At 44.6% G+C, this 18,073-nt stretch overlaps 2 protein-coding genes across 3 annotated transcripts in view; one reads left to right on the top strand and one right to left on the bottom strand.

The window, feature by feature from the left end:
* LOC136114685 (uncharacterized) overlaps nt 1–2,144 on the bottom strand; it is a 69,932-nt gene extending 67,788 nt beyond the window's left edge. For both annotated transcript variants that reach the window (XR_010653130.2, XM_065860118.2), the window contains exon 1: nt 2,028–2,144. Coding sequence is in view for 1 of the 2 variants with exons in the window: in XM_065860118.2 (XP_065716190.1) it covers nt 2,028–2,096 (69 nt within the window). In the remaining variant the exon portion in view is untranslated. The remainder of the gene's footprint in view (nt 1–2,027) is intronic.
* A 253-nt stretch (nt 2,145–2,397) lies between these two features.
* Nucleotides 2,398–18,073, top strand: part of LOC136114684 (zinc finger SWIM domain-containing protein 6-like) — a 195,747-nt gene continuing 180,071 nt past the window's right edge. The window contains exon 1 of the mRNA XM_065860115.2: nt 2,398–3,106. Coding sequence (XP_065716187.1) covers nt 2,554–3,106 — 553 coding nt within the window. The 5' untranslated portion in view covers nt 2,398–2,553. The remainder of the gene's footprint in view (nt 3,107–18,073) is intronic.

An 18,073-nucleotide genomic window follows, 5' to 3' on the forward strand; every position in this document is an offset into this window, starting at 1 on the left:
TTCAGGCTCCCAAATAACTCCAACTAAATTTTGGAGGTAAGTATAAAAATCCAGTAGATCACTTGTAAAATATGGGCCTAAAATGATGAAGATACCAGTTAATATCCCAGCAAAGGTATCTGTGAATTTATGAAACTGGAACCTCAAGGGTAACTGTTTGTGCTGTCTATACCCAGAAGCACAAGCATTTCCTATCCAGAAGGTAGCTCTCATGATCCCAAAGAAAAAAAAAAAAAAAAACAACAAACAAAAAAAACAAAACAAACACCACCTTGTAATATATACAGAAAATAAACTGCAAAACACAGCTTAGTCCCTGCCTGTAGTCTGTAGTTTAAACTCCTTTGTTAAAAACCATTAGCCATTTTCTTAGTATAAGCAAGTGACAGTAGAAAAAAAGAGTTCGATATGTAGATGTAAAAAAACTCTACCACTAAAATTACCAATCAATGCTACTAAGAGCTTAACAGCATATAAAAAAAGCCAGTACTTGCATATTCTAAATCACCTTCAGGTTTTCTGCTGATCTTTCTTTAAAAATCAAAGTCAGAAAGTCTGATACAGTTCACTGAACTTCCCATCTGTTTTAATGGAAAATACAGTTTCCACAAAGCTCTTCAAACACCTGTATAGAAAATAAACTATCACTGTAGTCTCATTTTTTGGTGGAAACAAAAAGTAGATACTGAGTTTCAAGTCAACTTGATGTATTTGTACTTCTTAGATCTTATGCCTGACACACTTGACATTCTTTTGCTGCATCCACCGATGGATCCATCTCCCGACTGCGCACCTCTCGGTTGAACGCTCACATTGCATCATGGAAAACGTAGTCTAGCTGGGTAAACTAGCCTACATGAATGAAGCAACTAAGCATTCAAATTATGGTATGCTATCAAATGCTGTTCATTGTTAAATCCAAGCAAGGTGAATAAGTGTTTTCAACAAGTGGTCAAAAAAAAAAAAAATTTTCAAGCTAAAGTTACAAAGTATTTAATAAAAAATACTGGTTGTTCTAAAAGATACGTCAAAGTCTCTCTCCATAAGACAGATGACATCAGCTTCAGCTTTATTTACTAGAGCTGATCCGTACAGCATATTATTTTCACAGTATTTTACATTAACAGTGTGGTTGTAATTAGGGACAGAATTCTCTGCTGCAAACAGAAGTAGCATTTGGTATTTACCTAGTGTTATGCAGGAGTCTCATAGCCTCAATATTCTCAGCCTGCCACTGTGGTTCATCAACGTTTTTTCTCTCTATTTTTTTTTTTTTCAAGAACGCCATTTAATTTAGGAATCGGTATGATCCCGAATAGTACAGTTTTTAATGAACACAAAAAAATAATCATTCTCACTTTATATTCTGTGGCAGCTGCGAGCATTACACACCACATGCTAAAAATTAACCGGAACAGATGGCCAACGCCAACCTTTTTACGGACCTTTTCGACACCAAGGCAAACACAACAGGTTAATTGCATTCAATTTACTCACCGCGGGTTGTGGCACGGAGCCCTTTACCTTGGGCGGTTCTGAACGGTACAATCTGCGAAATAAGCCAGTCACGTAGAGCTCGCACCGGGCCACAACCAGTGCTTCCAAGGACCGGCGTACGCTCAACCAGCGAGCCAGCGTCCACGGGGCTGGGGGCTCACCCCACGGCCCAATAGCCGTGGCTACCATAGTGCCTCTAATAAAAGGGTAAGACTTACTGAGCCGCCTCAAGGACTTGTTACAGACATGCGTGGGGTCAGCCACCTCGGCTCCTGCCCTAGAGGAACAGCACCCCGATAAAAACACCCCAGCTTCACCTATTTCAGCCCACCTCTGAGGCAGAAACCTAGACCAGGCCACCCCACATGGGGCCGCCCATGGGCATCTCCTACCTGCTCCCTGAGGCGCCTCTGCCATCTCTCCCATGGAGCTCCGCTCCCCCGTGCGAGGCGCTGGAGACGGGCGGGCCAGCCCCCATCTTTCTGGGGCCATTACCGTACTTTCCGACTGCGAGACATAGTTCTCCCCACCTGCCGCTCCGCGCCGACTTTCCCAGCAGAGGCGACCCGCTTAAGTCCGCAGAGGCCCCGCTCCCGCATTCCATTCCTTACATGGTGGCAGAGAGGAGCACCGCCAGCCACGCCCCCTTTTCCCACCGGACGCGCGAGGCGCTCTCGAGCTTGCGCGCGTGACAGCGGGGAGGGGGGGGAGGGGGGGGAGGGGGGGGAGGGGGGGGGGAGGGGAGGGAGGGGGGAGGGGAGGGGGGAGGGGAGGGAGGGGGGGGAGGGGGGGGAGGGGGGAGGGGAGGGGGGGGAGGCAACGCATCGGCATGGTGTCCCCGCGCCAAGAATGCACGCACCATCCCCCACCAGCAAACCTTTCTCGGGCCATTCTATTTATGTTTCTGGTGCCGATTTGCATAAGACACCGCCCTCTGCGGCCATATAAGGGAAAAGGGGGCGTGACTCGGGGGGTGGTTCGCGGCCACTCGTTGTCTTCCTGGTGCCGTTTATACAGTACAGCCACTTCCGCTATCTGCTTAGAAGCGGCGCGATCATGGCGGAGCGTGGTCAGCTGCCTTCCCCCGCCAAACGCCTCTGCTGTAGACCCGGCTATGGTTCGGGGTGCAGGCCGGGCCAGTGGGTGGGCGGTGCTGGACTTGGCAGCGGGGCGCTCCGCGCTGGACCTTCCTCCGTAGCTGCTGCTGCCGCCACCACTGCCGCCGCTGCTGCTACCGCCGCCACCGCCGCCGCTGCCTTGGGGCTGTTGCCGCTCGGGAAGACACAGAGCCCCGAGTCCTTGCTGGACATCGCGGCTCGCAAGGTGGCGGAGAAGTGGCCCTTCCAGCGGGTAGAGGAACGTTTCGAGCGGATACCAGAGCCGGTACAGCGAAGGATCGTTTACTGGTCCTTTCCCCGAAGCGAGAGGGAGATTTGTATGTACTCCTCCTTCAACACCGGCACCGAGGAGCCCGCCTCCACCCCCGGGGGGGCCACCGCCGGTACCGTGCCCGGTGGGGGCGCGGACACGGCCGACGAGAATCGCCTCCCCTTCCGCAGGGGCGTCGCTCTGCTAGATGGCGGCTGTGTCGATGACGTCCTGCAAGTCGGTGAGTCACCAGCCGGGAACTCGCTGCGGAGTTGTGCCGCGGCTACCCGGGCAGGGCGCCGCGGGTCTTCCTCAGCGTGTCACTTGCCTGCCATCCCGGGAACCGCCTTCCTTTATGGGCGGCCCTGGCGGCCGGAGCTATCCCGCCTCCTTGGCGCGCCTCGGCAGTCCGTCAGGGGGCCGGCAGCGCGGTCGGGGAGCTGCCCCCCGCGGCCTGGCTTGCACGTACCCTTCACATCCAGACTGTAATTTGGGCTGGGCAACTTTCTCCGCCAGTCTCTTCCACCTTGTACACAGAACACAGAATAAATCCTTCCGTGACACATCCGCGGTCTCAGCGGCCGGCCTCGTCTCCGACAGGCGGGCCGGGCACGCTGCCTCCCCTCCGCCTGTCCCTTTTACTCTCCCGACGGATCATGCCTGCTCCCTGTAATCCAGAGTGTAATCCCGTTTGTCTCTGCTCCCTCCCAGCTCCCACTTTTGGTAATCCCAGTCATCGCCATACCCCTAGCTACAATACCGAGGAGATGCCTCCGCCGGTGGAAATGAATCAGCAGAAAGCGGCCGGTGGGGGAAGAGGGCGGAATGCGTTGCGGTCCAAAATGGAAAAAAATAAGAGGATGCGAGACCCCAGCAGCGAGTGGGCGGGGCGGGGGGCGAAGCCGCAAACAAAGGCATTTCTAGGACAGCGATGGCGGCGAGCCAGAGGGTGGAGATGCGATCCGCCCAAGCTCCGCCGTCGTGGCGGCGGCGGCGAGAGGAGGTTCGTCGGGAAAGGCCCCAGTTCGGGGTGGCGGCGTGGAGTTGCTGCAGCTCGGGCGCGGAGGAGCCCACGAGTTATTTTAGGATGAGCCCCTGCGTGACAATGGCGAGGTGATGGGGAAAGTACTGTTCTTCCTCCTCCTGGAACAATACTTCCACCTCTTCTGTCAGTGCCCCCGCACTCGGCGGCCGACGCCTGCCGGGACTCATCATCTGCAGAGAGTTGGCGCCCCTGGTTAACGCCTCCCTATGAGCAGTCCCCTGTCGGGACGGTGGTGGTCCTGCGGGGAAAGGGGTTTATAGCTTTCTCAGGAAACTTCCGCCGGGGCGTGGTACGCTTGCATTTTGTGCGACCCGCGTGTGCTAGGCACATTGCTGTATGGCGGTGCCTCGCGGAGGAGGAGGCGGCGGCGACTGGGCACTTTGTTTTCATTTTAATGTTTGTGTTTTCTTCAGTTTTTTCTTCCCCCTAAAGGGAAGCCAAACAAAAGAGACTTTTTCTTGTTTCTTACCGCCGGGTCGACAATCGGGGGGCAGGGCGGGACGGCGGCTCAGATACGCTGTTGTTCGCCTTTTGTTCGCAGCGTCGTGTGGGACTGAACCGCGCAGAACTGTGGTGGCGGCCCCGGTCCCGGTGCTGCAGCTCGAGATCAGAGGGTGTTGGGCTCCCCTTCGGCCTTGTTCGCAGCGGATTTCAATTCGCGGGCAGCCTGCAAACATGCCTTCTACTTTCCAAAGGGAAGCTCTGTTGCTGTTCCTGGGCTAAATGCTCTTACCTTCTGCCTAGGTGGAGTTCAGCTTTAGACATTTTTTTTTAAGGGTTAAAAAAAAAGCTAATTTTATATATATATATATATATATATAAACTTTCTTATAAATTTAATCTTTTGCCTTTCTTCTCTCCAAAGGTCTGAGTTACATCTATGGTTCCTCAGGACTGGCCGAACCAGAAGTAGGGCTTTTTTTAGTTTGGTTGGTGGTGCTGAGACTTTTTCTTTTCCCCCCTTTTGCTTGCACTTGATTCTGTTTGCAAGCAATGAGGAATGACAGGAGTGCATTTAGGGAGGGTTTCTTGGCTGATTACATTTAAGCTAGGAATTCACTGTGAAAACAAAGCCAAGGGGTGATAAATAAAAGATGCAGTCTTTTCTAGGACACCTAATGTGGGTTTGGCTTTGCTTGCTTTCAGCATTGGAATAGAGATCAATGAGTAGTTGTGAAAGGAAAAATAGTGACTTTTTGCATAGCTCCCCCTGAGCCGGAAGACAGGGATGGGGAGCAGAATGAAGCCCCCGTAATCCAAGGGGAAATGGTTAGCGACCTGCTACACCACTTGGACACCCACAAGTCTATGGGGCCAGATGGGATACACCCAAGGGTGCTGAGGGAGCTGGAAGAGGTGATCCCTAAGCCACTTTCCATTATCTATCAGCAATCTTTGCTAACTGGGGAGGTCCCAGTTGACTGGAAGTTGGCTAATGTGACACCCATCTACAAGAAGGACTGGAAGGATGATCTGGGCAACTACAGACCTGTCGGTCTAACCTCGGTACCAGGCAAGGTCATGGAGCAGATGATCTTGAGTAACATCACATGGCACATACAAGAGAACCATGTGATCAGGTCCAGTCAACATGGTTTATGAAAAGCAGGTCCTGTTTGACCAACCTGATCTCCTTCTATGACAAGGTGACCCACCCAGTAGATGAGGGAAAGGCTGTGGATGTTGTATACTTAGATTTCAGTAAAGCCTTTGACACTGTATCCCACAACATTCTCCTGGAGAAGCTGCAGCTCATGGCCTGGATGGGTGTACTCTTCGACGGATAAAGAACTGACTGAAGGGCTGGGCCCAAAGAGTTGTGGTGAAAGGAGCTCAATCCGGTTGGTGGCTAGTCACGAGTGGTGTTCCCCATGGCTCAGTATTTGGGCTAGTTCTGTTTAATCTCTTAATCAATGATCTGGATGAAGGGATTGAGTGCACCCTTAGTAAGTTTGCAGATGACACCCAATTGGGTGGGAGTGTTGATCTGCTGGAGGGTAGGATGGCCATACAGAGGGATCTGAACCGGTTGGATCATTGGCCAAGTGTATGGGTTTCAATAAGACCAAGTGCGAGGTCCTGCATTTGGATCATAACAACCCCAGGCAACGCTTGGGGAAGAGTGACTGGAAAGCTGCTGGGCAGAAAAGGACGTGGGGGTGTTGGTCGATAGCCAGCTGAACATGAGCCAGCAGTGTGCCCAGGTGGCCAAGGAGGCCAACAGCATCCTGGCTTGTATGAGAAATAGTGTGGCCAGCAGGACTAGAGAAGTGATTGTGCCACTGTACTCATCACTGGTGAGGCCACCCCTTGAATCCTGTGTTCAGTTTTGGGCCCCTCATCATAAGAAGGACATTGAGGTACTAGAGAGAGTGCAGAGGAGGGCAATGAAGCTGGTGAGGGGCCTGGAGCACAAGTCTTATGAGGAGCAGCTGAGGGAGCTGGGGCTGTTTAGCCTGGAGAAAAGGAGGCTGAGGGGAGACCTTATTGCTGTCTACAACTACTTGAAAAGGAGGTTGTAGCATGGAGGGTGTTGGTCTCTTCTCCCAAGTAGCAAGTGATAGGATGAGAAGAAATGGCCTCAAGTTGTGCCAGGGGAGGCTTAGATTGGATATTAGGAAAAAAAAATCCTTATGGAAAGGGTTGTCAGGTGTTGGAACAGGTTGCCCAGGGAAGTGGTGGAGTCACTATCCCTGGAGGTATTTAAAAGGCATTTAGTCGAAGTTCTTAGGGACGTGGTTTAGTGCTAGAGTTAGGTTAGGATATGGTTGGACTGGATGATCCTGAGGGTCTCTTCCAGCTGAAATGTTTCTGTGATTCTAAGAAGGGAGTAATGTTGGCAAGGGTCAATATGAAAAAAGAAAATCTGCATAAATACAACTGAAGTGTTGACTGCTGCTTCCAGACCCTTTAAATGTATTCTGAACAAATGCTATACCTACTGCTGAAAATACTTTGGGTCAAGTTTGTGTGTGGGTTTGGTTGGGGTTTGGTTGTGTGTGTTTTTTATTTTTATTTTTTTAAACCTTATGTCAGTCTCCTTAGGAAGGCTGCACAAAAAGAGTAGTGGAAGCTGGTCATATGAAATATGTCAATGGTATTATTATTAAGGGCACTGTCCAAATGCCTCTTAAACACTGACAGGCTTAGGACATTTTTTTTCCTCCTATATTTAGCATTGGTGTTGCTTCACCTTGTGTACTGTGTGCAGTTCTGGGCCCCACAGTTTAAGAAGGATGTTAAGGTACTTGAATGTGTCCAGAGGAGGGCAACAAAGCTGGTTAAAGGGCTGGAAGGCATGTCCTATGAGGAGTAACTGAGGACTAGGCTTGTCTAGTTTGAAGAAAAGGAGGTTGAGAGGTGACCTCATTGTTCTCTATAGCTTCCTGAGGAGGGGAGGTGGAAGGGGAGGTGCCGATCTCTTCTTTTGGCTATATGGTGACAGGATGCATGGGGATGGTTCAAAGTTGTGCTGGGGAGGTTTAGACTTGCCATTAGGAAACTTTTATTTACCAAGAGGGTAGTCAAACACTGGAACAGGCTTCCTGGAGAGGTGGTTGATGCTCCATGCCTGTCAGTATATTTAGACACAGTGTATTTAGGTATTTAGACAATACCCTTAACAACATGCTTTAACTTTTGGTCAGCCCTGAATTGGTCAGGCAGTTGGACTAGATTGTTGTAGGTCCCTTCCAACTGAAATTATTCTGTTTTATTCTAACAGAAGCCTTTGGTTTGCCTTGCAAGGGAGTTGTGGAACACTTGGGTAGGCTGGGTCCTGGTGTAGGAAAGTTCTTGTGAAATTTGGATAGGTAGTTGTGTCATTAGGGCTGATAAAGGTTCTTGCTGGTGAAATATTCATTGTGAAGCAGAAAGGTGCAGCTGTGAAAGCAAATTTAACTGAAGTGAGTTACTGCATATAGAATGGAATTGGTTCCATATAATATGGATGAATATGTAGCATTGAGTAAAACTTAATGTTGATTTTGTGTAAGTGCATATTTAGTGACCATATAAATGTTAACTTGGTCCTTGCAGTAGGAGTAATGGAAACTCTGTAATTGTTTACTATTGTACTATGGAAAAGTGCAGTTATTGGACAAAGTACATTTTAATATATATCAATTCTAACACAGCCTTACTTGTAACACTAAGGATTACTATCGACAGGGAATGCAGGATTTGATTTTTGAGGGAGACATTAATTTAAGTTAAATGGTAGTTAAATGGAATATTTTGCTTCTGAATTTTACAGTATAGCCCCCTATTTTTTCATTCTAGCCCTAAATAAACATTTAGACAACTTTATCATTGCAACTCAAGTGAAAGAATTTCAAAAACTTGTGTCTGTGCTCTGCTAAAAATTTTCATGTGATCCTGCTTCATGCCCCCAACTTCATCTCATGTGTAATGAAAAAAAATCCTAAATAAAAGGAAGGTAACACATTAGTCTATTTTGAAATTCAATTATGTTGTCCTAGCATAATAATTACCATAACTTAATTTTGAAAGATTTTTCTCTAAAGAAGTTGGCTTCAGAATTCCAATTGCATCTAACTTATTGATGTTTTTATAGTTTTTTTTTAATGTTTCAATCAGACATGAAGGATTTCCTTTTTTAGTTTATTAAAAAATAAAGAATGCAGGCTCCTAACACAAATCTTTCCAACTGTATAAAACAGAGCTTTTTAACTATAGTTGTTGCTAATTTATTTCAAACCAAGTATTTTTAGTAAAAGTTACAGTCTAAACATGAAAGCACTTTCTGAGTACATACAATAATTTGAAAGGAGAATTAGAAATTGACTGTGTTTCACTTGGCCAAATTGATGAATATGCTGGAAGTGAGCATACAGTTTTAGATGGTGAAGTGTATGTTTGGTTTCTGAGGTTAGCCCTGAACTAGTATACAGTACTGTATTGTCACAATTGTGGCTGTCAAGGTTAGGAAGAGGTGGGATAGCACGGCTGATCTGGCAAGAACCCTTAATGGTAGTTACTGTAAGAGAAGGAAAAAACAAACCCTGTGCCTCTGCTGATGTGACTCTTTTTGCTTGGGAGAAGATGGAGACTGCCTTTGCTGTAGTGCTATAAAGCTCAGCTTTGCTGCTGTAGCTGCATCCACGTTAGAAGTACCTGAAGTGTTTTTGGTATGTCATATAAGTACTCCTGCAGTATTCTTGTCTGTCTGTAATTTGAGTTCAGCTTGTCTTTGCTGCGTAGACCCTGCTTGCTTATACAGGTCTTCCTTTAAGGTGTTACAGTCCTTTCCATGGCAGCTTTATAATCACAGTAGTCATGTCTCTTGGGTATGAATGGCAAGGGGAGTGAGGTGTAGGGAAGAAACTCCTAGGGAAGGAAAATAATTTAAATAACTGACTGGCACTTACCACAGTTCTAGAATTTAATGTTACTGTTGTGAGCTAGAAAACTGCCTTGTCTGTGGAAGAAGGTTCAGTTGAACAGCATCATCAGCGTGGAGCTTGCAGACTTGTTTTTCTGAAGCCCCTTGGTGAAATGGGATCAGAGGGATGTAACCAAAATACTTTTTTAAAAAAAAAGTAAAATTTCTCAAGTGTAATATAATGGCTGGAGCTCCCTAGATGTTTCTTTAGTTGGTTTTAAGTTAAAGACTTGATTTTTCTTTTTTAATTTGCTTTTAATGAGAAGTATTTATCTTCTGACTCAGAGGTGCTTTTATAATCTATTGTTACAGCTAATTATTCCCTCCCTTTTTTTTTTTTTTTTTTTTAAATATGAACTAAAAGTTGGTGATTGCTTTCAAAACCAGTAGAAGATATTTTCTCACCAGAAAGAGAAAGCTTTACATGACCATATTGGTAATTGCTACATATAATTCTGGTGGAATGTGATACCTACATGTATTGTAATCGGTAAATTTTACATCCTTTAAATGGATGGTGGTTCTAGTTATTTTTTTGTTCTCTCTAGCTGTCTTTGCTCAAAATAATGTGGAATTGTAGAGTAAGTAAAACAAATGCAATTTCTCTTCTTTCAAGGCCTAATTGTTTGAGTGCCAACAGGATCATGTGAAACACCTTTCTGTTGATAAAACAAAACCAAAAAAAATTAAAAAAAAAAACCCAAACCAAACAAAACCCAGTAACAATAATAATAATGAAAGAATATGCAAAGCAAGGGATACACAATGCAATCTCTCACCATGTGGTACTCCCAGTATCATAGTTCACCTTTTCTGAGCAAACTGTTCCTCCAAAGCAGCAATTGTGAAGTCCCAACTGCAGCTTATGCTGAACACCTCCCCTTCATTGCAGACAGCAGCTTGCATTCAAAACACAGTAGCACCAAACAATGCGGTCCAGAGAGAACCAAGAGCATCCCAGACCACCCTGCTCCCCAGAAGTGAGAGAGATTCACCAGCCCCCTTTTTAAAACTGAGCATGACTTTATATGGTACTGAATACCCCTTTGGCTAGTTTTGGGTCAGCTGTCCTGGCTGTGTGTCCCCCCAACTTCCTGTGGAAATTAACCCTATCTCGCTCAACCCAGAACATAGTAGCTTGTATTCTCTCTGCCTTGCTGAATACTGGTATGCATGGTGGCAGCACAAACTCTCTTCAGCAAATCAGCTTCTAGCTTACTTTTTTCAAGAGTAGCTGGTGAACTTTATTTATATTAGTTTTCTACATTTGGCTTTGATTTTTTGACTGGCCTAAAGCTCATAGAGCACCAATCCCTATTCAGTGATTTATGGAAAGTATAAATAAGTGCAGATAGTATTGTTGGAGCGATAAAGGACTCAGCATTCCGATTCAATGTGAATCACGCAAAGCCATTTATTACAGAAACAAGCCTCCTTATATACGCAACTATTCTCTAATCACGCGTCCACGCTCCAAGCATGGATTCGCTAAATGAGTATCATGGGCAGTCCACACGCTGGAGCCCCACCGATGCTGAGGCCCTGTTAATGAAGAAACGCCCCTCTTTCTCACAGCAGATTCTGTTCTCAACTTCTCGAAGTGGCCTTGAGATTCCTTTGGGCCTGACTAATTCAACAACATATCTCCATCTAACCAAACCCCTCCACAATTCCCCCTTTTTGTTCTTGAATTAGTCAGGCCCCTTAAACAGCATGCTGAATCATCTTTGAAATACACTGCAACATAGAACACATGATTAACAACATAATTACAATTACATATAATGTAATTAAGATCAAACAACTACCCACTTATTCCAAAACTTATAAGCTATATGTCAAACCTTAACTTTACTACGGCAATCTTATTAATGTACTGTTCTAGTTTGCCTAAAGCACTTATTAATAGATTCAGAATAATCAAACAAGTTAATACAACACAACCATAATCCTAATGTTAAAAGTAGAACATTTATAACTGTGTGATTTTGTAGATTTTGTAGGAATGTCTCATAATTTTACCTCATTTTTGCATTGACTATCTAAATGTAATATTGCCCTTTTGACTCTCCTGCTGTTTGTTCAAATTGCCATTCTCCACAGAAGGTACACCACCTGCTTGCTAATAGGCTTCTGGACCACCAGGTCTGTGAGCATCTATAACACCGAATTAGGATCCACGGTTTACATCTGAAACAGTCCTCACAACTTATCTCCCTCCTGTCCATCTGCATCCATTGAATCTTTGTTGTCTTTATTCAGCCATGGCTTGACCCATTTTGCGGGAATCCACTTCAGTCCTTGGCCTGTAATGACACAAACGTAACCTTTTCCCCAGGTTATCAATTGATGTGGCCTTCTCCATTGACCATTAACTAGTGATTTGACCATAACTCATGTAGGTTCTTTCTGATTTAGCATGGTTTTGGGTCATACTTGCAAAGTATTTCATCACAGACAATGCTTTTGACAATTGGTTTTGTGGTGTTTCCCCTACTTCCCCCCCTTTTTTTAAAACAAACAAACAAACAAAGTTCGGAATCAGATACGTGCATTGGATCTTGACTACGTACTCAAAATCACAAATCAAATTTAGAGGTTCCTCCTTAAAAAGCTCTAAGTAATGTAAAGCTGCGCCAAGTTCTGCTAATTGGGTTGAACCTTCAATAATTTTTACAGAATGATGCCAATCGTTATCTTCACACCAAACCACTACAGCTTTATGAGACTGCCCAGAACCATCAGCAAAAACTGTGCAAGTATGTAGGATCAGACCAGATACAAGTATGGCCTATGACCTGATGTTAAAGACTTGCAGGTTCTGCAGCAATTTACATTTATGCATGCCAAAAGCTGCACTGTTAAGAAAACCAGCTAGTGCAATTTACAAAGACATAGATTACAAATAAAAAAAAAAATCAGAATTAAATTTCACAACTGGTACATATATGACAAAAGGATCATAGCCTTTTAAGACTTAACTTCATTCCCTACATTTTTTTGATCAGAGTGACAATTGGTATATAACAGTCGGTATATCAATCTGCTAGCAATCTCATCATACTGTCCCATACTAGCCACAGGTTGTTTCTATGTTGTAGCTATAAACAGACAAATCTGCAAGTCCAATCGAATGCAGTCAGCCTGTAAGGTTTTCATAAATTTATTCCTCTAAGTTTCTAACTCCATTTTGACTGTCATATTTATTGGATATTGTTTTCCCTTACCGGATCGAAGTCCTGTTTCAGATCTATCAGTGTAGTATTTTGCTTTATCGAAACATTGGCTGTTAATACTAGTGGAAATACAGCATTTGAAATTTCCTTGGAGATTGCTCACTTGCACAAGCAGATCTGCACCATCCAAGCAGCTTCTTGTAGGACGTGCAACTAAACAGAATTCTCAGAAAGCGTTATTTGAGCTTACAATTTACTTAACAAATCCTGACCCAAGAAAGGTATAGGACTTTCTGGCAACTACAAGAATTCATGTATTAAAACGTTGTTCCAAATTTGGCATTCTATTGGTCTCAAAAAACGGCCTTTCTTTCGTTCTCTCCCATGACCTCAAAAACTAGCACGGTGAATTTACTAAGAAGTCTCTTACAACCAGTTACCACAGAATAAGTCTATTAAAAAAAAAATTTTGGTTTAATTTCCCAGCTTCATTAGAACTATGGACCCACTGGCAATGCCTTTAAATTTCAACCCTCAGACTCCTTGATGCAGTATTACAGTTCTCTAGCAGTAACATTGCTGGGGGGGGAAAAAAACCTCCCTCTTGCCCCCATCTGAGATGGCAGAATCTCCAGCCCAGCATGAAAACAAATCAGTTTGAACTCCACATCAAACCAACCTGGCTTTACTCCACACCCAAATCAGTACCAGTCTGACCCAGAGAAGCACTGAGCACTCTGACCTCCCCAGAGCTGACCAGCGTGAAAAGACTGACTTCAGCAAGGAGGTAAAATGATGAGCTCTTTCCCCAGATGTGCCAAAACCTAGGAAACAAGACAGAAGCAAAAAGAAACATCACCAACAACCCCTGATTCAAAGCTGAGAAGCAACACAGCGCCACAACAAGGATGGATGACAATACTCCAGGAAAAAGAAAAAAAAAAAAAAAGACAGAGCGCAGGGGAGTAAAGCCCCCCTTTCTCCACTTAGCAGCGGGCAAACAGGATTTTTTGTATTTTTTTTTCTTCTTTCTCTTCTTGCTGCAGTTCAGATATAGCCAAGGCCACGCAGCTGGTGGAATCGCTGGTACGAAGTGGGAGGCTCTGGCAAACTCCTCGGTTACAATGAGCTGAGTTTTATACACCATTCCAATTAGCTCAACAGTTGTTACATTCCTCAGCCCCATTTACCTTTCACAATTTACAGATGTCAAAATACAGTATATTAAACATCAATCCATTATTCCATTTTCCTAGATCCAAATCAGTTCACATTCCAGCAGAACTTTTAAATACAACTTCATACAATACCAAGTTCACATCCATCATAGCATTTAGGTGTTTGTTTCTTTTTTTATTTATTTATTTATTTATTTATTTATATTTTTTTTTCAGTGCAAAGCAGAGTTTAACAATTTAAATTCTTTTCTGGTCTCAAAATTACTAGATGACAATATAAGCAATTACTCTAATGCATAAAGATGCATCTTAAGGGGGAGCAAGGTGGAATTTTAGCAGTGGAACCGGTTCCCATTTTGTAATTATCTCCCCAAACAAAATTCTTTTGGTACCAAGTACAAATATGCAAATTAAAATACTGAGCTCAGATATGAAAACCAAATACCAAGTTCAAATATGCAGATAGATCACAGTTACACTAATTTAAGACAATCTCTCAATTTTTGCATTGCACCTTTGAAATGCTTACTGCCCAGCCAGGCAGAGGTACTGCTGGGTCTCCCTGACAAAACAGGTCAGTGCGTGCTGGAGCCCAATCGGCACCTGCCCCCCCGCCGCCGCAGCAAGCTGGACCGGGCAAGGCTTTTATTAGTGTCTCATCTCGTGCGCTACAACTGTTATCCCAAAACCAGGATTCTTTACTTGGTGTGCATACAAAAGAGCCAAATCCAGCACATCGAGATGAGACACAGCCTATCACAGAGTTGCGCAAGTCTGGATACCGGAATAAAGCTAGCGTGCTAGAAAGAAAAATAACAGCTACTGCACACAAAATTTTACCATCACATTCATGCAGTAAAGAACTAAATTACTCATGATCTTCTGTATTATCACAAAATGCACATTTTGAGTCAATGGATTCTCATGATTTAACAGACTGTGAACTTATTGTACCATATAACAAAGACCTACCAAAATTGCAACATGCTTAAACGGATACCCACAAAGAAAACAGGTTAATAAGGAAAGCATCTTGCAGATGTTAACAAGTTTTCTGACCTGTGTGTTACCAGTTAATTCTCTCTCAGCTTGTTGAAGTTCAAATCGCCCCGCCTGTAAAACTGTCTGAAAAGATTTAATGATTTCTTGTCCGAGTGCTTTCCTATGTTTTAAAACACCTCCCAATACCGATTTTTTAGGAACACAACTGAAAACAATCATTCCTGACCCCATCTTGCAAGTAAAAACCTTGAAAAGAGGGAGGGAGGGGGGGAAGCACAGGGCTGCTTGCAGCGTGAGTGGGAAAAGCGGGGAGAAGGTTTTACGGCGCACTTAAAAACAACTAGTAAAACAATTAACTCACATTCCTGACAAGCTGCTTGATTTTCAGAGAGGCAGTACACAGGAGCACATAATATGTACTGTAAAACTCGCAAATAACATGCTGATAGCAAACATTAGCATTCTCTACTGCTAATTTCAACACCAGTGCTTCCTTAACTTCTAAGTTTTCAACCTGCTTATTGATGGCCTCTTGAAGGTGGTCAATAAATTGCATGTAATTCTCATTGGGACCCCGATTAATAGTTGCAAATGATTTGGCTGCTTTGTTGGTTTCAGGCACCTCTCTCATAGCTTGATATTGCTGACTGTTGGATTCACTCGCTAATAGCTGATCTGATCTTTCACATAGTTCTTTTGCCCGGTTCTTATCCCGCGACTCCTTCTGCTCTCTCATGGAAGTTGGAGGGTTAAAAGGCGGTAAAAGCAGATACAAACTGGTAAAAGGGCTTGTTTACAACTTTAGCATGTCAGGTTTCACAGGTTCTTTGGGCAAGTTGTCTGTTTCCAATCCTTTGGACTTGCTGTTCTCATCAGGGTTGGGTAATAGTGTAGGAGGACACCCGCTCGGCATTTTTCCTCCCCCCGCCCCAGACTGCTGAGCTTGTTCTTCAGAAAATACGCTTTGCTCCATAACTTCACTCTTCCCTCCTCCTGCCCCCAGCCGCTCACCTTTTCCGGTGATCCGTCGACGACTTTATCCACGGAACATCTGTACGCCTCTGCCCGGTTCTCAGTCCAGCTGAACTGCCTCCGGCTGGGCCTCTCCAGGCTTTTCCCTGATCGCAGTGAGACGCCATTCAGAGTATCACGTCGTGGTCACCATTTGTTGGAGCAATAAAGGACTTAGCATTCCGATTCAATGTGAATCACGCAAAGCCGTTTATTACAGAAACAAGCCTCCTTATATACGCAACTATTCTCTAATCACGCGTCCACGCTCCAAGCATGGATTCGCTAAATGAGTATCATGGGCAGTCCACACGCTGGAGCCCCACCGATGATAGGTCCGACGACTCACGCCATGCTGAGGCCCTGTTAATGAAGTGTCGAGGGTTAGGATTGCGGGGTGACAATCAAACCCTGGCAGATGTATCGTTAACCTCCTCTCCCCCCCCACTTCCCCCTTTTTGCCCTCCCTCTCCCCCCTTCCCACTCAGGACGGGCGATCGGGAGGGAAAGAAGGACAGAGAGAAGAGAGTTGGAAAAGTTAAAGATGTTTTACTAAGGCTACTAATAAGAATAGAGAAAATAATACAAAATATACAAAACCAATCTTGTAAGTCTCAGCAACTGCAGAGCCAGCACCCAAAGTCCTGGATTAGACTGTAGCCAACTGGAGCTGGATTCAGTCTGTCACTAGGCCTCAGTTCGCAGGGACGACCAGCAAGGTCCTCTCCTAATGTCAGCCATGAGGAAAAAGGGAAAAAGACAAAAGGGAAAAGGGAAAGGGACGAGATCCTCGTGATCTCCCACTTTTATATGAAGTATTCACGTGAATGGAATGTTATACACCGTTGGTCAGTCTCTCGGACATCAGTTTCTCGTTGCCCCTCTCGCGAGATGTTCATCCGTGCTTATCAATAAGTTTGCATTCCATTGCTGGGTTTAACCAAAACATGTGTCGGGTTCTCCAGGAAAATGCAGCTAATATGAAGGCTTTAGCTGACAGGCAAATTCACTAAAAGAGAACTTGTTTTTAACAAAACCAGGACATGAAGAAACGCCCCTCTTTCTCACAGCAGATTCTGTTCTCAACTTCTTGAAGTGGCCTTCAGATTCCTTTGGGCCTGACTAATTCAACAACATATCTCCTTCTAATGAAACCCCTCCACAGGTACGGGCCAAGATCCTGTGCCAGTATACCCAAGGCTATTCCCTGCTTCTCGTGAGAGAATAGAAAACATGGTTTACTCACATCTGAGAGTCCTAGAGCATGGGCTGACATCAAAGCTCTTTTAAGTCCTTCAAAGGCTCTCGTAGCTTCTTTATTCCATTGCAGGCATTTCTGATCTGTGGCTATTAGTGCATACAATGGTTTGACAAGCAATCCATAATTATAGATCCACAACCGGCACCACCCTGTCATGCCCAAAAAGGTCCGTAATTCTTTTACAGTTTGAGGCTTTGGAGTTTGGCATATAACCTCCTTACGAGCCTGTCCCAGGGTCCTCTGCCCAGCACTAATTTCATAGCCCAAATAAGTTACTTGTTGTTGTATCATCTGGGCTTTCTTCTGTGATACCCGATATCCTTGGAGCCCCAAAAAGTTCAATAAACTTACAGTCCAAGTTATGCATGTCTTTTTTGTTTTGGTGGCGATCAAAATGTCATCCCCATATTGTAGCATTTGTCCTTCATCGGATGGAGCTTCCCAAGATTCAATATCTTTAGCGAGCTGATTTCCAAATATTGTTAGGCTGTTCTTAAATCCTTGTGGCAACACCGTCTATGTGAGCTGGGTTTTATGTCCACTTTTAGGGTTTTCCCATTCAAATGCAAATATTGTCTGGCTGGCTTCATGGAGAGGGAGGCAAAAAAAGGTGTCCTTTAGAACAGTAAACCAAGTCAAATCAGGTGTTAATACGGTTAGAAGTATGTATGGGTTTGCTATCACTGGGTAGAGGTCCTTGGTTATTCTGTTTATAGGTCGTAAGTCCTGAACCACCTGATATGACCCATCCAGTTTATGGACAGACAATATAGGGGTGTTATAACTGGACTCACATTCCTTCAGTAACCCAATTTGTAGAAATTCCTTCCCTGTCCTCCCTTTTCAAAGGGTATTCTTTTATCCTTACCGGCTTTTCTCCTTCTTTGATCTTTACATTGACAGGTGCAGCATTTTTGGCTCTTCCAGGTATATCAGTAGCCCATACCCCAGGATACACTTGGTTCACAACTTCTTCATTACTCTTGCCTTTTGTGGGAACAGTTGCTAAAAGCAAGCCCATTATTTTCATATGTTGCTGATCATTTACCTCCAGAGTAATTTCTCCTTTTTCTAATCTGATTACCGCACCCATTTGTTCTAACAGATCTTTTCCCAAAAGAGGTTTCGGGG

The sequence above is a fragment of the Patagioenas fasciata genome, chromosome W (genome assembly GCF_037038585.1).
Source record: "Patagioenas fasciata isolate bPatFas1 chromosome W, bPatFas1.hap1, whole genome shotgun sequence".
NCBI classification, from domain to species: domain Eukaryota; kingdom Metazoa; phylum Chordata; class Aves; order Columbiformes; family Columbidae; genus Patagioenas; species Patagioenas fasciata.